A 19,541-nucleotide genomic window follows, 5' to 3' on the forward strand; every position below is an offset into this window, starting at 1 on the left:
CACTGATGAATAATGATATATACCTCTTACTTTACAGATAGGTTCATTATCTCTTCATTGTACCATAGATGAGAAGCGGTTAGCTGGCTATTGTCAAGCGTGTGGTGTTCTTGTACCTTCTTCTGATAGTGCATCTCAGCAATTGACTCCATATAGTCAAGTCCATATTTGTTTGAGATCTGGCAACTATCAGGTAAGATGTGTGATGGGATACAATAGTGTAATCGAAAAGCACTGGAATCCAGACAGCTGAGTTCATATCCTGACACACCATTTACAGTTGTGCCATTTAGGGCAAGCCAGACTGTCAGATTGGCCTATAAAATAGTTGTAATAATTAAGCTTCTTATGAGAATCAAATGAGAAGTTATAGTTTATAAACTGTAAGGCAAAGCACTGGACAGATGTTGACTCATTGATATTCTCCTTTCTTGAAGGTATAGAATTTGCCCATTTTAAGTGCATTCTGTAAGAAACTCTGTAGGTAGAACTTTTAAAATTACAGGTAGAGAACTTTTAGTTTTATGGAGCCTAAAGTCTTGTGTCTGATCTGAAAGTATGGCCTTGTAACCCTGCCTTATTAGCCACTGCAAACATTAAGACTGAAGGAGAAAGTGAGCAGAGTGGTTTTGGTAGGTTTGCGTAGTCTATTACATAGCCCATTTTGCCAGGGAGTCTGGTCGTCATCTCAGTTTTAATCATGAAAAGGGCTTAAATTAGTCTGTTGAGATTTTTATTGCACCCTCTGTGTAGATATCTTTAGTTTTGTAATGAAAATCACTGGGAATTAGAATTTGAACTTCTAAAATCTTTTTTGGAAAGCCTTCATTCTAGGAAGTGAACAGTGCCTTCATGTTATTTAATTCAAAACAGAAATTATGAAATGACAAAGCTATAGCATACCTTTAGTTTTGTGTCTCCAAACGGACTTTTAGCCTAGGTTTTTAGTTCAGTCTTCTCAACTAGAGTTTATTTTTTTTTCAGAGAAAATAGAAGAGAGGGGATGCGTACTTCCTCTCCCTCCCTCTGGCCTCTTTTTTGCAAATTCTGCTTTGCCCTAGGGAAGAAAATTAAACTTTCTTGAAGATAGATTTCAGATACAGATGAAGTTATTAAACACTAGAGATCTTTCAGTTACGTATTTCTAGTACAGGCTTATGGAGGGTGGGGATCAATTATGATAAGATAATAGAATCTTTAAAACGGTCCCTGGAATGGTAAGACCTGTGCAAACAAGACCTTGGAAATATTAGTCATAAATAGGCACATACTACTGTGAATACAATAAAGTGCCAAAATGTGTCACTCAGAAAGTAGTGTAATGGGTAGTTAGGAAAGGGGAAAGAGCAATTTTGTTGCACCTCTGAAATTTACCACTTCAGTTATGTATGCAGGAGTATCTTAGAAATCATGTTTACCTTTTTTTGTTTTTTTGGAATAAGATTCTGTTTGTATTAACTGTATATCTTTGTTTTGTGCTGATGAAGTAGTTATTGAACAGTTCTAACAAATATGTCTTCTCACATTTAGGAAGTGGCTTACTTTCCCCTGTGTAGCCTGTGTTTTGCTATGGAGGTGAAACAGTGGTTGCTTTATAGTTTTGAAACCATTTTTGTCAGTGCTTTTGTGGTAGAGCTGATTAGCTTTAGCTGTTTCAAGAAATCCCCACACTATCGAGATAAAGAGTTGATAAAGAACAGAAAAAGACTCTAATAGTGGGTGTTTCTGTAATTCACTAAATAATATATTTTAAACCATTTAAATTGATTAGAATAGTTTCTTAACATGTTATATTTAGATGAATTATTTTTAATTAATTATTTTAGTGTTTTAAAAAGTTTGTTGTATGAACCCCTCCCCTTTTTTTTGGCTGCACTGCGTGGCCTGTGGGATTTTAGTCCCCCTGCAGTGGAAGCCCAGAGTCTTAACCGCTGGACCGCCAGGGAAGTCCCTGAACCCATATTTAAAGTAGATGAGAAGAATTTAAAAACTTTCTCTCTAATAACATAGCTGAATTACTTCTTATTCATTGATTCTTCTCTCACCTCTCACTTTTGATCTTCAATTTTGCAAAAGGGTGAGGGGGTGCTATTTGTATCTGTAATGTAATTTTAAAATTTTAGAAAGAGAAGATTTTCCTAGCAAGATTTTTTTTTTTTTCCTAGCAAGATGTTTTAATGATTTTCTTCACTGTGTAATTTCTATTATAGAAAGACTTTTTAAATTTTATTAAAAAAATTTTTTTTGGAAAGATTCTTTCATGATTTTTGAGATGGATGCAATTTTGTGTCTGTGTTCTAGGAGGTAACAAAGATTTTCGCTGAAGACAATTTAACCTTCAGTTTACCTGTGCAGTTCCGGCAGTCAGTCCTAAGAGAGCTCTTTCAGAAAGCTCAGCAGGGGTAAGGAAGTGAATTACTTTTTGATTTTTGAATAAAATGGTAAGTGTGCATTTCAGATTTATCAAAAACATCCTTCCAAACTACCTGTATGTCTGACACAATACTTTCACTTTTTTTTAGTATATGGGAAGTTAACATGGCCAGAGGAGCCACTTTAATGTTCATCTAATCCATTTTAAAAGTGCTTGGGGAAAAAAATTTACAAAGCAGAATTTGATTCTGTTACCTAATCTGTATGGCTAAATTGTCCCTTGATAAATTCAAGACCTTCCCCTGACTTAGGTATTTACTAACGTGCCGGAATATCGTAAGATCTTACCTCTCAAGAATAAATGGCTTATTCTTGTGAGTTTAGTTTTGCAATATATTCCTTTTTATTAAAAAAATTAGTGTATCTGCTTCTGTATTCTACAGAAATGAAGCTCTAGATGAAATCTGTTTTAAAGTCTGTGCCTGTAACACAGTCCGTGATATATTGGAAGGTAGAGCGATTGGTGTTCAATTTAACCAGCTATTTCTTAGACCTAATAAAGAGAAAATAGACTTTCTTCTTGAGGTAAGACGTTTTTTCCCCTTTTGACTTATAATTTTGCTTTAAGTTTACCAGTGATCTCTTAGCTACCAAATCCAGTGCCCTCTTTTCTGTCTTCGTCTGACTTGCCTCTCTGGCTGGTAGTTGTTACTACTGATAGACCACGATCTCCAGCCCTGTTCTCCTCTGTCACTGGGTTTTCCATAGTCCTCCATTGACTTCTCTTTTGCTCTCCCTTTAATGTTTTTATTTACAAAAGTTTTGTCCTTGGCTCACTCAATTTCTCATATCACTTTTTATTCTCATCCAAAACCTCAATCACCTGCTCACTAAAAACCCTTGGATCATACTTCTTGCCTCTCATGTGAGCTCCAGAATCTGTGTTTCTACTGGATCTTTCTCTTTCTTTAATAGTCTTAATGTAATAAACCTTGAGAGGAGTACATAGAGTACAATTAATACCATTTAGTTCTAAACATACAACACTGCCAATGCTCTAGAAGTCCTTCTTATGCTCCTTACCAAACCCTCTCTGCCTCTCCTTGAGGAAACCACTGTCCTGTGTTTTGTGATAATCATTTCCTTGCTTTTCATTACAGTTTTATCACCTTTGTATGTACCCTTAAAGAATATTCTTTAGTTTGCCTGTTTCGAACTTTACATAAATGAAATCATACAAAATAAATTCTTTGTCTCTCAGTGAACATACTTGAGATGTTTTTTCAAGTTGTATGCAGGTACAGTTTTTTTTTTCCCATTGCTGTAAGGTGTTACAACATTATATGACCATGTCACAATTTATTTATTCTTAAGGTGATGGACATTTGTGTTATTTACAGTTTGTGGCTGTTGTGCTTCTTGGAAAATACTGTACACGTATCCTGGTGCACCCACATACGATTTATCTGTTACATTCCTGGAGAAGGTTTATCTGCAGTATTACTGTATAATTTCCAAATGTTTTTGCCACTAGCATGCATGAGGGTTCTCGTTGGTCAGGATCTTTGTCAGCACTTGGTATTGTCAGATTTCCTGTCAGGGTCATGGTATAATGTATCTCATTGAGCTTTTAATGTCCATTTCCTTTATTACTGAGGAATTTAGCAGCTTTTCATTTATTTTTTGCACATGTAGATTTTGTCTCTTTTTTTTTTTTTTTTTTTTTTTTTTTTTTTTTTTTGGCTCACAGGCCCAGCTGCTCCGCGGCATGTGGGATCTTCCTGTACCGGGGCACGAACCCATGTCCCCTGCATCGGCAGGCGGACTCTCCACCACTGTGCCACTAGGGAAGCCCTAGATTTTGTCTTTTGAGGTACCCATTCCAAGTGGTATGCCTCATTTTTATGTTGAATTCTTTTTTTTTTCTTTTGCAGGAATTTTTTATATATTCTTTTACTAGTTTTAAATACTGCAGGTATCTTTTCTGTGTTTCACTTCTCTTTTAACTTTTTATTATTTTAAAAGTTCTTAATTTTAATATAAAATTTATCAATCTTTTCCATAAAGGAAAAGATTAGTGGATTTCTGTGTCTTGTTCAAGAAAGCTTTTCATATCCTGTAGTCGTGAAAATTGTCCTATATTTTACCTTCTAAAAGCTCTAGAGCTTAGCCTTCTTTTCACATTTAGGCCTTTAATCCACCTATGATTGATTTTTGTGTATTAACATGAAGTAGGGGGTCTGATGTCATTATTTTTCCTCACTTGTTCCAGTACCATTTATTGAAAGTTCCATCTTTTTTCTACCAATCTCCAGTGATACCTCTCTTGAATGCCAAGTATCCATACGTGTGTGGGCCTGTCTCTGGGCTGTGTTCTGTACCACTTTTCTGTTTGTTTACCCATACATTAGTATCCCTGTCTTGATATCATCTGAAGTACATACCTTGTTTTTCAAAGTTGTGTTGGTTATGCTTGTCTTTTTGCGTTTTCTTGTAGACAGTTGACTCATTGTCAAGTTTCACAGATAAGCCTGTTGGATTTTTGTTTGGAACTACATTACCTTTAAAAGTCAGTTTGTGAAAAATTAGTATCTTTACAATATTGAGTGTTCTAATCTGTGAACTGGTATAGGTTTTGATTTATTTAGGCGTTCTTTAATGCCCTTTAAAGCTTTATAATTTTTCCATAGAAGTTTTTTTATTTTACTTTTTTTATGAACTTGAAAATAGTTTATGCATTGGTATAGGGGTATGATTGAACTCTGTATATGATTTTGTTTCCAGCTACTTTGCTAAACTCTTAAAAATTCTGTTTATCTGTAGGTTCGTTTGTTTTTCTAAATAGTCTTTATCTGTAAATAATGCATTTTGTTTTTTTCATTTTCTAGCCTTTTCATTTTTATTTCTGTGTACTTGTTCTTACTGTGCTGACAATGATCTCCAGTACAATGTTTGGTAGAAAGGGCTCTGATGGGCTTCCTGGTCTCATTCTTAGTCTCAAAAGCTTGTACTCTTTTACTGTTTAGAATGATGTTTATTATAGGTTTTTCTTATCGTTACTCCGTATCTGATTAAGGAAGTTTCTGTTTATCCTTAATTCACTGAAGGCTCTTATTTAAAAAAAATCATGAATTATTTTTAGATTTTACTAAATGCTTTTTCTATGTCTATTATGATAAGCACGTAATTTTTCTCTTCTAATTGGTTAATGTAGTGAAGTATATTAATTTTTAAGTGTTGAAGTACCTTGTCTGGATAAACCCAACTAGGTTGTGACTTTTTTTAAACTGAGATATAATTGACATGTAACATTGTATTAGTTTTAGGTCATGTTATGATTGTTTTTAATATATATTGCTGGATTTGGCTTGCTAATACTTTAAGATTTTTTTACATTCGTGTGTGAGATTGATGTATCAGTTTTTTTTCTTTCTTGTCCTGTCTTTGATTTTGTTACTAAGGTCATGTGTGCCTCATAAATAAATTGAGGTGTGGATCATTTCTTTTTGCCTGGAAAAGAAAATGGACTCATTGCTTTTTTTCAGTGTTTGGTAAAATTTACCAATGATATATTTGGGCCTGGAGATTTTTTTGGGGGGAAGATCTTTGGCATTGATTCAATTTCAGTGATTTCATCTGCTGTTCTTTTTTCTTGATTAGTTTTGAGAAGTTCTTTTCTAAGAACTTGTCCACTTTATCTAAATTTTTAAGTTGATTAATATTAATGTTTTTAGTTATCTTCTCAGTGTTTATAGCATCTGTAGAGATGTCACCTATTTCATATTTTTCATTTTTAAAAAGTTGAGGTGAATTCACATAACATCTCTGTTACGTTGCTTATCAGGAGTTACCACATATTCCCGAACACATGACGACACATATACAGTGCATCTCTATATTTGAATAAACAATCTCATTGAAAGTACACTAAAATATTATTTATCATAAGATCTTACATATGGTAGCAAACTTAATTTATGCATACAGTGGGGCAAAATTATTAGAATGTAAATATATTGTACATACTCCAGGATGCTCAGATGTGTTATGTACTGATAGTGTAACCTGTTCATCTGAGCAAAGTACTTTCAAGATACTGTTTCTGAGCATGGTAATTAAAAATACTATTATTCTTTTTTTCTTTTAATAGCTTCATTGGGATGTAATTCGCATACCATACAGTTCACCCATTTAAAATGTACAGTTCAGTGATTTTTAGTATGTTCATAGAGTTGTGCAGCCATCACCTCAGCCAGTTTGACAACATTTCATTCCTCTCTGCCCGTCTGCAACAAAACTTCTTATCCATTAGCAGTCGTTTCCCATTTTCCCTCAATCTCTTCAACCCTAGGCAACTGTTAATCTACTTTTTGTCTCTGTAGATTTGCCTGTTCTGGACATGTCATATAAATAACTGACTTCTTTCACTTAATGTTGAAAACCTGAAAAATTTGATCCATGTTGGAGTGTGTATCAGTACTTCATTCTTCTTTATAGCTGAATAGTATCCCATTGACTGGATATGCTCTTCAGTGTCTATTTTGAGTGTTCATTCATCAGTTGATGGGCTTTAGGGTTGTTTACACTTTTTAGCTCTTATGAATAATGCTGCTATAAACATTATATAATTTAATTTTTGTGTCAACATATTAGAGAATATTTGACAATTTCTTAAGGTTAGGGAGCTTTTACACTAATATATTCTTTTTGACTTCTTGTAAATAATATGTGGGGAGGAAACCTAATCTAATAAACTCAGAATAATATTATAAGGATATTATTTTTAGATAACTAATATTTTCATAGTTGGTTTCTATAACTCTTTATTTTCATTGTTTAGTTTTTAAACCTTGGTTATCTTCTTAACCATTGGTTCTATATACTTTAACTATTATCGATCATTCTTTTCAACTATCTAAGATGACCCTTTTCTCACTTTTCTGACAGGAACTACTGATTCTTAAAGTTATCACTCCATTTAATTTGGCAAATGTACTTTGTAAATTTCGGCAGGACTTCTTCGTATGCTATACAGATTATTCTTTACTGCATATTCTTTGGTCTCATCTCTTAAATTTCTTAACCAGATCTGTGACTGATAACGTTTGAAAGGAAAATTCAGTTGTTTTTAAATCTAAACTTTTCATACTGTAGTATAATTATTTAAAAGTACCCGTATTCAAATAAAAATTACTCAAATTCCTAGGTATGTTCAAGATCAATAAATTTAGAAAAAGCTTCAGATTCTTTGAAAGGAAACATGGCTGCTTTTCTAAAGTAAGTGCCTTTCTTTTCTTTTTCTTAATTTTGAATTTAGTCCTGTGAGAAAAATATCTTTTTTTCCTTATCGTTTTGGATTTGCCCTATCTTATAACCAGGCAATAATTGGTATTTAAGAACAGTTATGGTTTGGATTCGTGTAGCCACATAAAACTTAGGATTCTGTCAGTTACTCCTTTTGTATATTGTAGCATTGAAATCACAAACTTTAAATAAGGACCAAAAAAATTTTAAAAGCTGTTTCAAATGATTGTTGTGCAGTTATTGAATGGTGGTTTTTTAAACAGTTTATTAGTAAAAATTGGTTAATATGATTGTTTTCCCCAGACTAAAATTGTACACTTTTTTGTTTTATAATATTTCTTACTGATCTAGGAATGTGTGTCTGGGGTTGGAAGACCTGCAGTATGTTTTCATGATTTCTTCACATGAGCTTTTCATTACATTGTTGAAAGATGAAGAACGAAAGCTACTTGTTGATCAGATGAGGAAGAGATCCCCTAGAGTAAATCTGTGCATTAAACCAGTAACTTCATTTTATGATATCCCAGGTTAGCTCTGCTAGCTAAAATGTTGGCACATTCTGCCCCTCAGTCTATTTGAGGGTATCCTCTTAATTTGTTTCAGATTACACGAATGCTGATAATTAATAGACATTTACCTGTCTTTTGTAGTCATATTTCTGTCTAAGCAGTTAAGTCTTGGGACTCTGCTGAGTCTCTGATTCACGGAGATATAGGCCTAGATACATAAAAGATTTTAGCTGTGGGAGTAGACTCACATAACTCTGCTGCTGTGTTCTTGAAGGTAAAAAACAGGAGGGGAGGGGAGTGGTTGAGAACAATAAAACGTACAGGCTTGCATGCATTTCAGCCTATATATCATCGTGATACTGTCTTCTGACTAAACATTCAGCTTTGGCACCATTGCCATTTTTGCCTTATTTATTTGATGATTTTCTTCCATTTTTTTCTCTTATTTTATAAATATAAGTAGAAAATTTAGTGCTGTTCATTAATAACAAATACAAGCTTCAACACTTAATGTAGGGGAGACAGAATTCAGCTGGCTGAACGAACTTTTAGCTGCTTTGACCCTCATTAGATTTAAACTGTATTAACAGTCCAGGTGTAAAGGGAAAGAATAATATTAACACAGATAAAATGCTGGAAATGCATTATTGAAGACTGTATCTGAAAGCCGAGTTGTAGTGAGGGATTTTAATGATCAATTTCTTGGTTTTCTGGGGAAGGCAGTGCCTCCACCTCCTCATTCTCCCCTTCAGAAAACACATTCTTAATGTTTACTGCTCAAAACATTTTATATGTGCTTTTAAATAACACAGTATGTTCCAAAGTAGGAGACTGTCTGTATAAGTTAAATTTTTCCATATATCCCACATAATTCTTTCCATGTACCAGCTACTGATTTTTATGTTTTTATTTTCATTATCTTTATTAAATGCATTCATTTATTAAATGAAGACATAATAAAAATTGTGTCAGGCTTTCTATATGAGAGTGAAGTTAAAACATAATTTGCATTAAGTTGAATAAATAAGTTTTCAAGATGAGAGATGCTTTTAACTTATAATACTTATAAGCATGTACAATTTCTCTCAGTAAATTACCATTCTCATATTTATAGGATTATGTATACCTTTGAATCAAATCATCATTTAAATGGAAACCTCTCCTTCCTTTCTTAGCCTCAGCAAGTGTCAACATTGGCCAATTGGAGCATCAGCTGATATTGTCAGTAGATCCCTGGAGGATTCGACAGATTTTAATTGAATTACATGGTATGACTTCAGAGCGCCAGTTCTGGACAGTGTCTAATAAGGTAAGAAAACCTTCTCGTTAAGTGCAGATAAGAAGGGACTTCCCTGGTGGTGCAGTGGTTAAGAATCCACCCGCCAGTTCAGGGGACACAGGTTTGATCCCTGGTCCAGGAAGATCCCACATGCCGCAGAGCAGCTAAGCCCGTGCGCCACAACTACTGAGCCTGTGCTCTAGAGCCCGCAAGCCACAACTACTGAGCCTGCGTGCCACAACTACTGAAGCCTGTGTGCCTAGAGCCCGTGCTCTGCAACAAGAGAAGCCACCGCAATGAGAAGCCCACGCACTACAACGAAGAGTAGCCCTCGCTCACCACAACGAAGAGTAGCCCTCGCTCACCACAACTAGAGAAAGCCTGTGTGCAGCAAGAAGACCCAGTGTAGCCAGGAAAAAAAAAAAAGAACAGATAAGAAAATTACCCTTGTTTTCTGATGTAATTTCATAGAAGAGCTGTTCCCTGACCGTTTTGGGAATAAGAACCCCTTTTATTTGTCAACAATTCATCAACAATGTGAATTACCTGCACATGAGAGTAATAGCACTTTGAACATCCATTGACAGAGAAAATATGAAATATCTAAAAAAGGTTATTAAATCGATACATTAAATCAGTAACAACAAAAAATGAGTTTATATTTCATTTGTTGTCATAACACCTACATGCATTTTCAGTATAGCTGTTAATATGTGTGTAAGGTATAATGTTTATGCAGTCTGGAGCTAATACTTGCTGTGTGCTTACAGAGTATTTTTGGTTTAGTTTTTCCCTATCTTCTTGAAGTCTAAAGCCTACAGTTTAGAACCACTTCATTAAAACTTCTTTTAGAACATTTTTGGCTTTAGATATTCTTTTTAAAATGCCAAGCTAATGTTTCTGAAGTTGTCTATTTAAGTTTTCCTGTGTGGAAAGTGCAAATGAAAATAGCTTTTTAAACATTTCAGTGGAATGTAGCTTGAGATACAAGGGAAGCAGTCCACAGATACAGGAGAAATTAAAGTACTGTGGTAGTGCTTCTAATTTAACTGCATACTCCTCCTCTGCTGAATATGTAATAAAAAGCAGCAAGAAATTGCTGTATATTTTGTGGGGTTTGAACATAAAAGTGCAGTGAAATGAAAAATTGGTCTGAACCTTAGTTGGGCTTCTTAGCATTGACATTGCTATTTGTATTCATTTATATAGAGAGGAAGTATATAGCATAATAGTTAAGAGTGGGAGTTCTGGTACTAACTGCCTGAGTTTGAATGCCAGCTCTCTACTTAACTAGCTGTATAGTCTTCGGCAAGTTATTTGACTTCTGTGTGTCTCTGTGAAATGGAGATAATAGTACCTACGTAATACTGTTGTGAGGATCATATGAGTTAATACGTATTAAACTCCTAGAATTTTTTTTTCCTTCTTTATTTCTATAGGCTATCCTTCAGAAAGTTCCAGTCCATTTAATTATTTATTACTAGCTCATTATAGTGATTATGTTCATTTTGATTAGCATTTCAATACAGCTGTCATTTTCCTTTCTCTTTCAAAAATGACTTTTGAATGATTTTTTAAATGGAGTTGACTATTACTGAAAGATTCTTATCTAGATTTGGCTTCATGTGTGTGTATTTGTGGATTTTTATTTCTTCTAGTGGGAAATACCTTCTGTCTATAGTGGTGTTATCCTGGGAATCAAAGACAATTTAACAAGAGATTTGGTTTACATTCTAATGGCCAAAGGTTTACACTGCAGTACTGTTAAGGTGAGTAAAAGCATACATTGACGTCTGGTTAAGAATATGCTTTGTAAATTTAGCATGAAGCCAGGAATCAGAATCAGTTGTGTTTTCCTGATCTTAAAATCATAGTCGTAGGCCTAGGAGGATATTTGAAAAGGCGTTTTGGTTTATTCTTTTTCCTTTTACCCTCATAGCTATACGAAAATGGTCTTGGACATATGGTTACTACTCTATGTCTTTTAAAAAATTAGAGAACATGAATAGTTCTTATTTGTATTTAGGGTTCAGTTAGTAAAGATTGTATTCCAAGCTAAAGAAAACAAAACCAAAAATCCTTAAAATTACTTTTGTAGATTTTACATAAGGATCTATTTGTGAAGTAGTCTGGGATGGAAATACAGATTTGGGAATCATCAAAGATCACCCTGGGAGAATTCTCAGAACCTAGGGGATCCAGCACAGGGTCCAAAAAGAGTGGCGTGAGAAGGAGTCTGGTATGAAGACCAGACTTGTGGGGTCATAATAGCTAAGGGGATAGAGGTTGTCAAGAAAAGCGAATGGACAGCACTGGGTTGCAGCCCCTGAGTCCAGTAAGGTAACTGAAAGGTATTGAGTAGATTATGCCATTAGAAGATCTTTGTTTAGTAAGAGCTATTTCTTTTTCATGATGTGGGGGATAGAAGCCACATTGTACGAGTGAAAGAATCATGTGGAGAGAGTAAGCGAAGGCTACTCTTTGGAAAAATTAGAAAGAGATGCGTAGGAAAGGGCTTGGATTGTAGCTGATTTGATTTATTTATTAGTCAATTATATAGGCTAATAGGGTTGTGTGCAAAATTTTAGAATGTGGAACCTTGTTGAAGGGGGTAGGGTCTAATTCTGACTGTCTTAGGGGGAGAAGGGTGTTTAATCATGGAATTTTATACCTGTATGATGTATGTATATAATATTTATATAAAACTTCTAGTTTTGTTATTTTATTTATTTATTCTTTGGCCACGCTGTGTGGCATGTAGGATCTTAGTTCCCAGACCAGGGATTGCATCTGTGCCCCCTGCAGTGGAAGCGTGGGGTCTTAACCCCTGGACTGCCAAGGAAGTCCCCTAGTTTTGTTATTTTATAATTTATGTAAAACTTGTTTAGTAATATAGCATGTATATTATATTGATTGTTTATTGGATGTTTTTTAAAAATTACAGGTAATTCCCTGGCGGTTCAGTGGTCAGGACTCTGTGCTTCCACTGCAGGGGGCACGGGTTCAATCCCTGGTTGAGGAACTAAGATCCTGCATGCCGTGTGGTGCAGCCAAAAAAAAAAAAAATTTACGAAAGAATTAAGTATTTATTGGAATAAATCAACAATGCAGAGATGATAAAAAGATGATAGTCTAGCCTCACTCCCCAAGATAACCAGTGTTAACCATTTAAATTAATTCTTCTCCTCTTTGTACTTTTAAAGACGTATTTTTTGACTCCAGAGGAAAGGTGATCCAGGCTATTCTGCTGTTTCTTTTTATAGGACTTTTCCCATGCTAAACAGCTATTTGCTGCTTGTTTGGAGTTGGTGACAGAATTCTCACCAAAACTTCGTCAGGTCATGCTGAATGAGATGCTGCTTTTGGATATTCATACACATGAAGCTGGAACAGGGCAATCTGGAGAGAGACCGCCTTCTGATCTTATTAGTAGGGTGCGAGGATATCTGGAAATGAGGCTTCCTGGTAAGACTTTATCACAAAGCCAAATTTCAGAAATTTAGTACTCAAGTAACTGTGGGGAATATTCTAAAAGAATATTTACTGGACTTTTTACCATCTATGAAAAAATTATTTGTCTTTTAAAACAATTCAGATGTGGAGTTCACTTGAAAACATTGGGGAAAATGTAGGAAATTATTAATTTCCTAGGATTACCATAAATAAGTAACAGAAATTTACTTATTTATTTATTTAAAATTATTTATTTATTTTTGGCTGCTTTGGGTCTTTATTGCTGCAGAAATTAATTTTTTCATGGTTTTGGAGATGAGATGTCTGAAATCAAGGGGTCTGCAGGCCTACACTCCCTTTGAATGCTCTAGAGAAGGATCCTTCCTTGCTTCTCCCTAGCCTCTGGTGGCTCCCAGCAGCCTTTGGTGTTCCTGGGCTTGCAGCTGCATCACTCCAGTCTTTCCCTGTTTCACGTGGCCGTGTGTGTGTGTGTGTGTGTGTGTGTGTGTGTGTGTGTGTGTGTGTGTGTGTGTGTGTGTGTGTTCGCTCATGTGTCCATGTCCTCTCCCCAGTCATTGGATTTAGGGTCTATCTTAATTCAGTATGACCTCATTTTTAACTAACCACATCTGCAAAGACCCTGTTTCCAAGTAAGATCACTTCTGAGGTTTCAGGTGTACATGAATTTTGAGGGGACAGCATTCAACAGTCTACAAAAACTATATTGCAATTTTAAGATATTATGTTAAAAGAGTCAAAATGTCCTTGAAGCTGCATGGTGAAGGTTTATTTCCTCATAGCTGCCATAGACAGCCCTCAGCATGATTGCCTGTGGGTCAGGAAGTCACTCTGGTCACTTTAGGAACAGATTTTGACTGTCCAGTTCTAAATGTAAAGATATTATTATGAAAAGAAGCTTATCATAAGTTTTTTTATCATAAGAATTATCATCTGTTACATATAATCTTTTTAGTTAAAGCAGTTTCTTACTTTTACATGATTTAATAATATTTAGAGCATTTCAATCATACTGTACACATTTAATACTATAAATAGTAAAATTGAAGTATAAAGCAAGGTCCTAATAATGTGCCCAAACAAATGGCTGCTGGCCCTCTGGGGTCTTTTGAATTAATTTAATTTTTATAACATTGTGATTTCTTGAAAAAATTACAACTTTTTAGCACTCTGTAGATAGAATACCTTTGAGTTTTAATGCATCAGTGCCCTTCAGTATCACAATAAAAATTGATCTAATTAATATATACTAACGGTCAGCAGAGTGTTTTCTAAAGCTTTTTTTTTCCTTTTTCTTTTCGGGCCATGCTGCGCGGCTTGTGGGATCTTAGTTCCCCTACCAGGGATTGAACCCGGGCCCTCGGCAGCAAAAGCACAGAGTCCTAACCGTTGGACTGCCAGGGATTTCCCCAGAGTGTTTCCTTTTTAAAGGTTGAAGATTGGTTCTCAAAAATGAAAAGCAAAAAGAATTTTAAAAACCCTAACATTTATTGAGTGCTAACTACATGTCAGACATTCTTCTGAGAGCTTAGGTGCATAAATGATTGAGTCCTCGCAGCAGCTTCATGAAGTAGCTTCTTATTTAATTATCCCCATTTTGTAAATCAAGAAACTAAGTTTAAAGAATTTGGCCAAAGTCATGAAGTAAGAGATGGAACTGTGTTTTGAACTCATCAGGCCAACTTAAGCCTGTGCTTTTACTCTTCGAAATGGTTGGAAATGCCTTCAAATAATTATAGTCTCTTTGTACTTTTTGGCATTTGAGTAGTTTGGAGTTCACTTTTTCCTCCTTCCCTCCCTCCATTCTTCCTTCTCTCCCCTAACTTACTGAATGTTCATCTATTTGTCCCATAGTTTGTGTTATAAGCAGTGTTTGAAACGAGAAGGAAAGGATGTACTCTTAGGAAGAACAAGAAAGAAAACGTTTGAACCCCACTCTCTAGATGCTGATTCTTCTTTAAGAACCATTGTGGACTCACTAATGAGAGATGCCCAGTGAATAAAGGACGCCTTGGAGCCAAATGCTGTCTGGGCTTCCTTTGGCAAAGCGTATGGTGCACAATGCACAGTGACATGTTGTACACTGGGATATTAAATTTACTTCTATCTTCACTCCTTCTTTAAGAAGATGATGCAAATAATGTATTTTTACTTAATTTTGGTGTGTTCCTGTGCCTCTTCTTTGTCGTCTCCAGTCGCTTTTTGGGATAAAGTGAGATATAAATAGCCACAGGCAAAGAGTTTTTAGAAAGACTGAAAAATATAGGTACTCAAGAAGTTTAATAGCTCTGCCCATTTTAAGTTTTAACATTGTTATTTAGTATTCATTGGGTTTCTTTTCCTCTTTCTTGAAATACATTAAAACCTGAGTATTATATACTTTGAGCTACAAAAATTCAGAATGTATTTAATATTAAGGTATATTTAATAATTATTTATTTCAAAGGAAATAATGGTAAAACAATTCTGAGTGATTTTTTTCCCTCATTTCTTTTTATTTAAAATTGTTACAGGTATAGTACGTATTTTTTGAATGAGTGAATGATTTGTGTCTTACGAATATTTATCATGTTTTAATCAGGAAAAATTGTTAAAAAAATGAAAAACATTAACATGGATTTATTACAGCTTTAAACATGGTTTACCTATTTCTGTGCTCTAAATAGCTAGAAGTTTATACCATACCATTATATATTTGTTTTGTTTGTGTGGTTCTTCTCTGCTCATTTATTTATTTATTTTTGGCTGTGTCGCATCTTAGTTGCAGCCTGTAGGCTTCTCTCTAGTTGTGGCGTGTGAGCTCCAGAGCTCGTGGGCACTGTAGTTGCAGCACGCGGGCTCTCTAGTTGTGGCCTGCGTGCTCAGTAGTAGTTGCGGCATGTGGGCTTAGTTGCCCCCATGGCATGTGGGACCTTAGTTCCCTGACCAGGGATCGAACCTGCGTCCGCTGCATCGGAAGGCGGATTCTTAACCACTGGACCACCAGGGAAGTCCCTCTCTGCTCTTTTAAATTATAAATTTGTAGAGGCTGGGTACCAACTCCTAGACTTCCACAGTAGAGTATTAGGCATCTTAAGGTGTTCTTAGTAGAGAATTTTGTTGATTAATAGTGGGGACTGTGGCAACCTATTATTGGGAAACCTTAAACTTTCTAGAGAAAAGTATAAAATATTAGTGTTTTTCTATTTTTTCATCTGTAACTTGTTTTTAATTTGTTCAGCTGGAATCTGAGCAACTATTTGCTTTGTTATTGATTGACTGATTGATTGCCACACTGCGCTGCACGGCTTGCAGGATCTCAGTTCCCTTACCAAGGATCAAACCTGCACCCTCTGCAGTGATAGCACAGTATCGTAACCTCTGGACTGCCAGGGAAGTCCCATGCTTTGTTCTTTTAATGTTATGATGGTAGCTCCAACTACTTTCTTCTTTGCTTTTTAGATATTCCTCTTCGTCAAGTTATTGCCGAGGAGTGTGTTGCTTTTATGTTAAACTGGAGGGAAAATGAATACCTTACCCTGCAAGTTCCTGCATTTCTGCTTCAGAGTAATCCATATGTAAAGGTAATTCACGTTTAATCTAAATAAAAGGATTATTAGGGTGGGATTATTGGACCAGTTTCTTTAGATCTGTACTACTTAGGGAGCTTGTCCAGTTTCTAAGATTCAGTCTAAGTTTGGACAAATGCTTGTTGGTTTGTAGGTAAAAGTATAGTTTTTGATAATTCAGGCACTTGAGTTTGCCCTCTCTAATATTTTTTTCTTCTACCCTATAGTTACAAGAATACGAGCAAAAATTATTTCGTTAATAGACAACATTTCGGTGTAATCCTAAAATAGTGAGAAGTTAGTTAGCTTTTCTTGCTTTGATTGATATAGTCAAACCCTGGTTTCAGCTCTGGAATACCCGGGTCTAGCTGGGTTGAACTGGGGGGGCCGTTAGGGATGAGCTGCGCCCATTTTCCACTTGAGCACCTTACCCTTCTTCAAAGCCTATTAAACTCTCTAAGTTGATACCTGATTCTTATTAGGGTACATGTTTGTTATTAGTGATTATTTCCATATGAAACTGTTCATTCATTTAATTGATGGTATGTTGTTTGTTTATTCTCCTTTCTTAATTACACCTACCCTGCAGGACTGAAAATGCTTCTGGGTGGAGAAAACATCAAAAATAAAGAGAGACAGGAGGTCTTCCCTAAGATTCTTTCTTTCATGTGTTAATATTATGTTTACCCTGAATAAGCAGTGAACTTTTCTCCCTTTCTGGTCTTGTAGTTAAAAGGAAAAAAAAAAATTTCATGATTTACCACTTTTTTTATATATGTTTGGTCCTTCAGATTTCCTTACTCTTTTCTTAATGCTTGTGTTACCTTTTGTTCTTACCTGCCGTCATCTCACCTTCAGTACACAGCCCCTTAAATGGATGGTTATCTGGAAACCTTGCAACACTGGACCAGTTTTTACGTTTGCCTTTGGTTATTTGTTTCTTCCTCCTTATTTCATGTATGGCCTTTAAAAAACTGAGCTCATTTCACTTCAACCCTTTGAAGACTTACTGATTTCCTTTGTTTTTTTCCTCCTTTTTGTTTTCTTTATGGTCGTTCATAAAAATTTATTGTCATACTTAAGTCATCCTTCTCTTTGGAATTTCAGACATTGGATTATATCTGTTTTTTTAGTGAAGTTTCTGAGATAGGAGTTCCTAATATCTAGGGTATTTGTCTGATTATGCCCAGCAGTCTCTTGTCTTTAGTAAACTCTCAGGTGAGACGACCGTTTTGTTTCAAGATTATCATTTCCACTTAGAACGGTAGCTCGTTGCTTAGTATTGTGACAGTGCAGTGGCTTTTCTCTTTGCTTCTCTTAGCTGTGAATTCTGTGGAGCTGTGTGCACCAGGAAGGCTGGCCGCATGTTTGAGGGCCTGCAGTGTGGAAGGGCACAGGGTATTGTGTTGTAGGTTGCCTAATCTTGGACTAGGTTAGCTCACTGCTTCCTGCACTTCCCCTTGATCTGGCCACAGAGGAGGAAGGGTATGAGGTGACCTTGCTGCAGGGGCCACTGAGGAATCTCGTCTCATCTGAATTAGGGTTTTGTGTGTCTCCTTCCCTAGTTGGCCCCTTGTTCCCTTGTTAACGTAGAGGAGAAAGTAATCAGATTAAGAAGTCTAGAGTGAGGGATCAGGTATTAAAAATTAGACAATTTAGAGCAGCTTTCAAACTTTGAATTTGATGTGGAATATATATACAGATGCATAAGGAAGAGTCTGGAAGGATATTAATAGTCATTATCCCTGGGTAGTGAAATATTAAGTGATTTTTTTTTTTTTTTTTTTTTTTTTGTGGTACGCGGGCCTCTCACTGTTTTGGCCTCTCCTGTTGCGGAGCACAGGCTCCGGACACGCAGGCTCAGTGGCCGTGGCTCACGGGCCCAGCCGCTCCGCGGCATGTGGGATCTTCCCGGACTGGGGCACGAACCTGTGTCCCCTGCATCAGGGACCTGTGTCCCACTGCGCCACCAGGGAAGCCCTTAAGTGATTTTTAATCAATTTTATTTTCCATTCTCTTAGGAATGGAAAAAGGAAAGGGAAAAATCTTACGCATGTGACTAAATATGACCTTTTGAAATAAGAAAAACAGTCCAGCCTCTCCCTTGGATCAGTATGGGAGGTAGTGTAGTATACTGGAAAATGTATAGCATTTATGGGCGCTTGGATTATAAGAGACTAGCTAGTGGGAGGAGGAGAGGTTGGCGCTAACAGTCACGATGGTATGAGACAAAGCATGGCTTTTGCCGTGGCCTGCAAGGCCTTTTAAGGTGTGGGAGCTTCTCCTTCTCCCTCCCTGTCATGCCAGCTCTGTCTGTGGTGCCGGAGCGCTCACGGCCCTTGTACACACAGTGCTTTCTCAGGCTTCCGCACTTCTGCGTGTTCATTTGGCCGAGATGCTCTTCCCACTTTTGCCTGTTTGTGTAGTTTCTTTGAAGCTTTCCATAATTCTTTTCTCCGCAAACTTGCTGTTCTTGTTACTTCTGTACTGTTGTACTGTGGACATATTTCTTTTGTTGCACTTGTACTGTATAGTAAATTATTTGTTCACCTCTCTGTCTTCCCTGTAAAACAGTGAGCTTCTTGAGGACAGTTAATTTTCATATTTTCAGTGCTTTGCTTGGTACCCAGCACATAGGAGATGCTCAAGAATGTTTGTGGAATTCAATTGACTTGGGGCCTAATACCTCTGAGAATTCTTACTTTTAAGTGAATTTACTTGCTTAATGTAGTAACCTTCAGCCAAGCATGTGATCTCTGACAACAGAAAATGAAATTGAGAACTGCAGTAAATAACTTGTGTATATTGTGATCCTAGTTGTTAGAGAAGAGTACGTGCAGTAGGCACGCAGGATGAAATGTTCTCCTAGATCAGGGACCCTTGATTTCCATTCACATAGCATATCTAGGGTTTTTAACACCATTTTCACTAGCTTTAGGAAGCACCAGAATTCTTGTAAATTAAGTCAAGTGTTCAGGTATTTATTGAACTGTACTTTCAACTTTTCTATGTTTGAAATTTGGGGGGAAGGCACTATTTTCACCTTTGTCATAATCC

At 36.1% G+C, this 19,541-nt stretch overlaps 1 protein-coding gene across 1 annotated transcript in view; it reads left to right on the plus strand.

The window, feature by feature from the left end:
• Positions 1–19,541, plus strand: part of INTS8 (integrator complex subunit 8) — a 50,562-nt gene that overhangs the window by 17,659 nt on the left and 13,362 nt on the right. Inside the window, exons 6-14 of the mRNA XM_007453257.1 lie at positions 38–193; positions 2,302–2,402; positions 2,817–2,958; positions 7,580–7,650; positions 8,029–8,204; positions 9,362–9,495; positions 11,124–11,234; positions 12,729–12,930; positions 16,378–16,499. Of these exons, the coding sequence (XP_007453319.1) occupies positions 38–193; positions 2,302–2,402; positions 2,817–2,958; positions 7,580–7,650; positions 8,029–8,204; positions 9,362–9,495; positions 11,124–11,234; positions 12,729–12,930; positions 16,378–16,499 (1,215 nt within the window). The remainder of the gene's footprint in view (positions 1–37; positions 194–2,301; positions 2,403–2,816; positions 2,959–7,579; positions 7,651–8,028; positions 8,205–9,361; positions 9,496–11,123; positions 11,235–12,728; positions 12,931–16,377; positions 16,500–19,541) is intronic.

This window comes from Lipotes vexillifer, unplaced genomic scaffold, assembly GCF_000442215.2.
Source record: "Lipotes vexillifer unplaced genomic scaffold, Lipotes_vexillifer_v1.1 scaffold1038, whole genome shotgun sequence".
Lineage (NCBI taxonomy): Eukaryota > Metazoa > Chordata > Mammalia > Artiodactyla > Lipotidae > Lipotes > Lipotes vexillifer.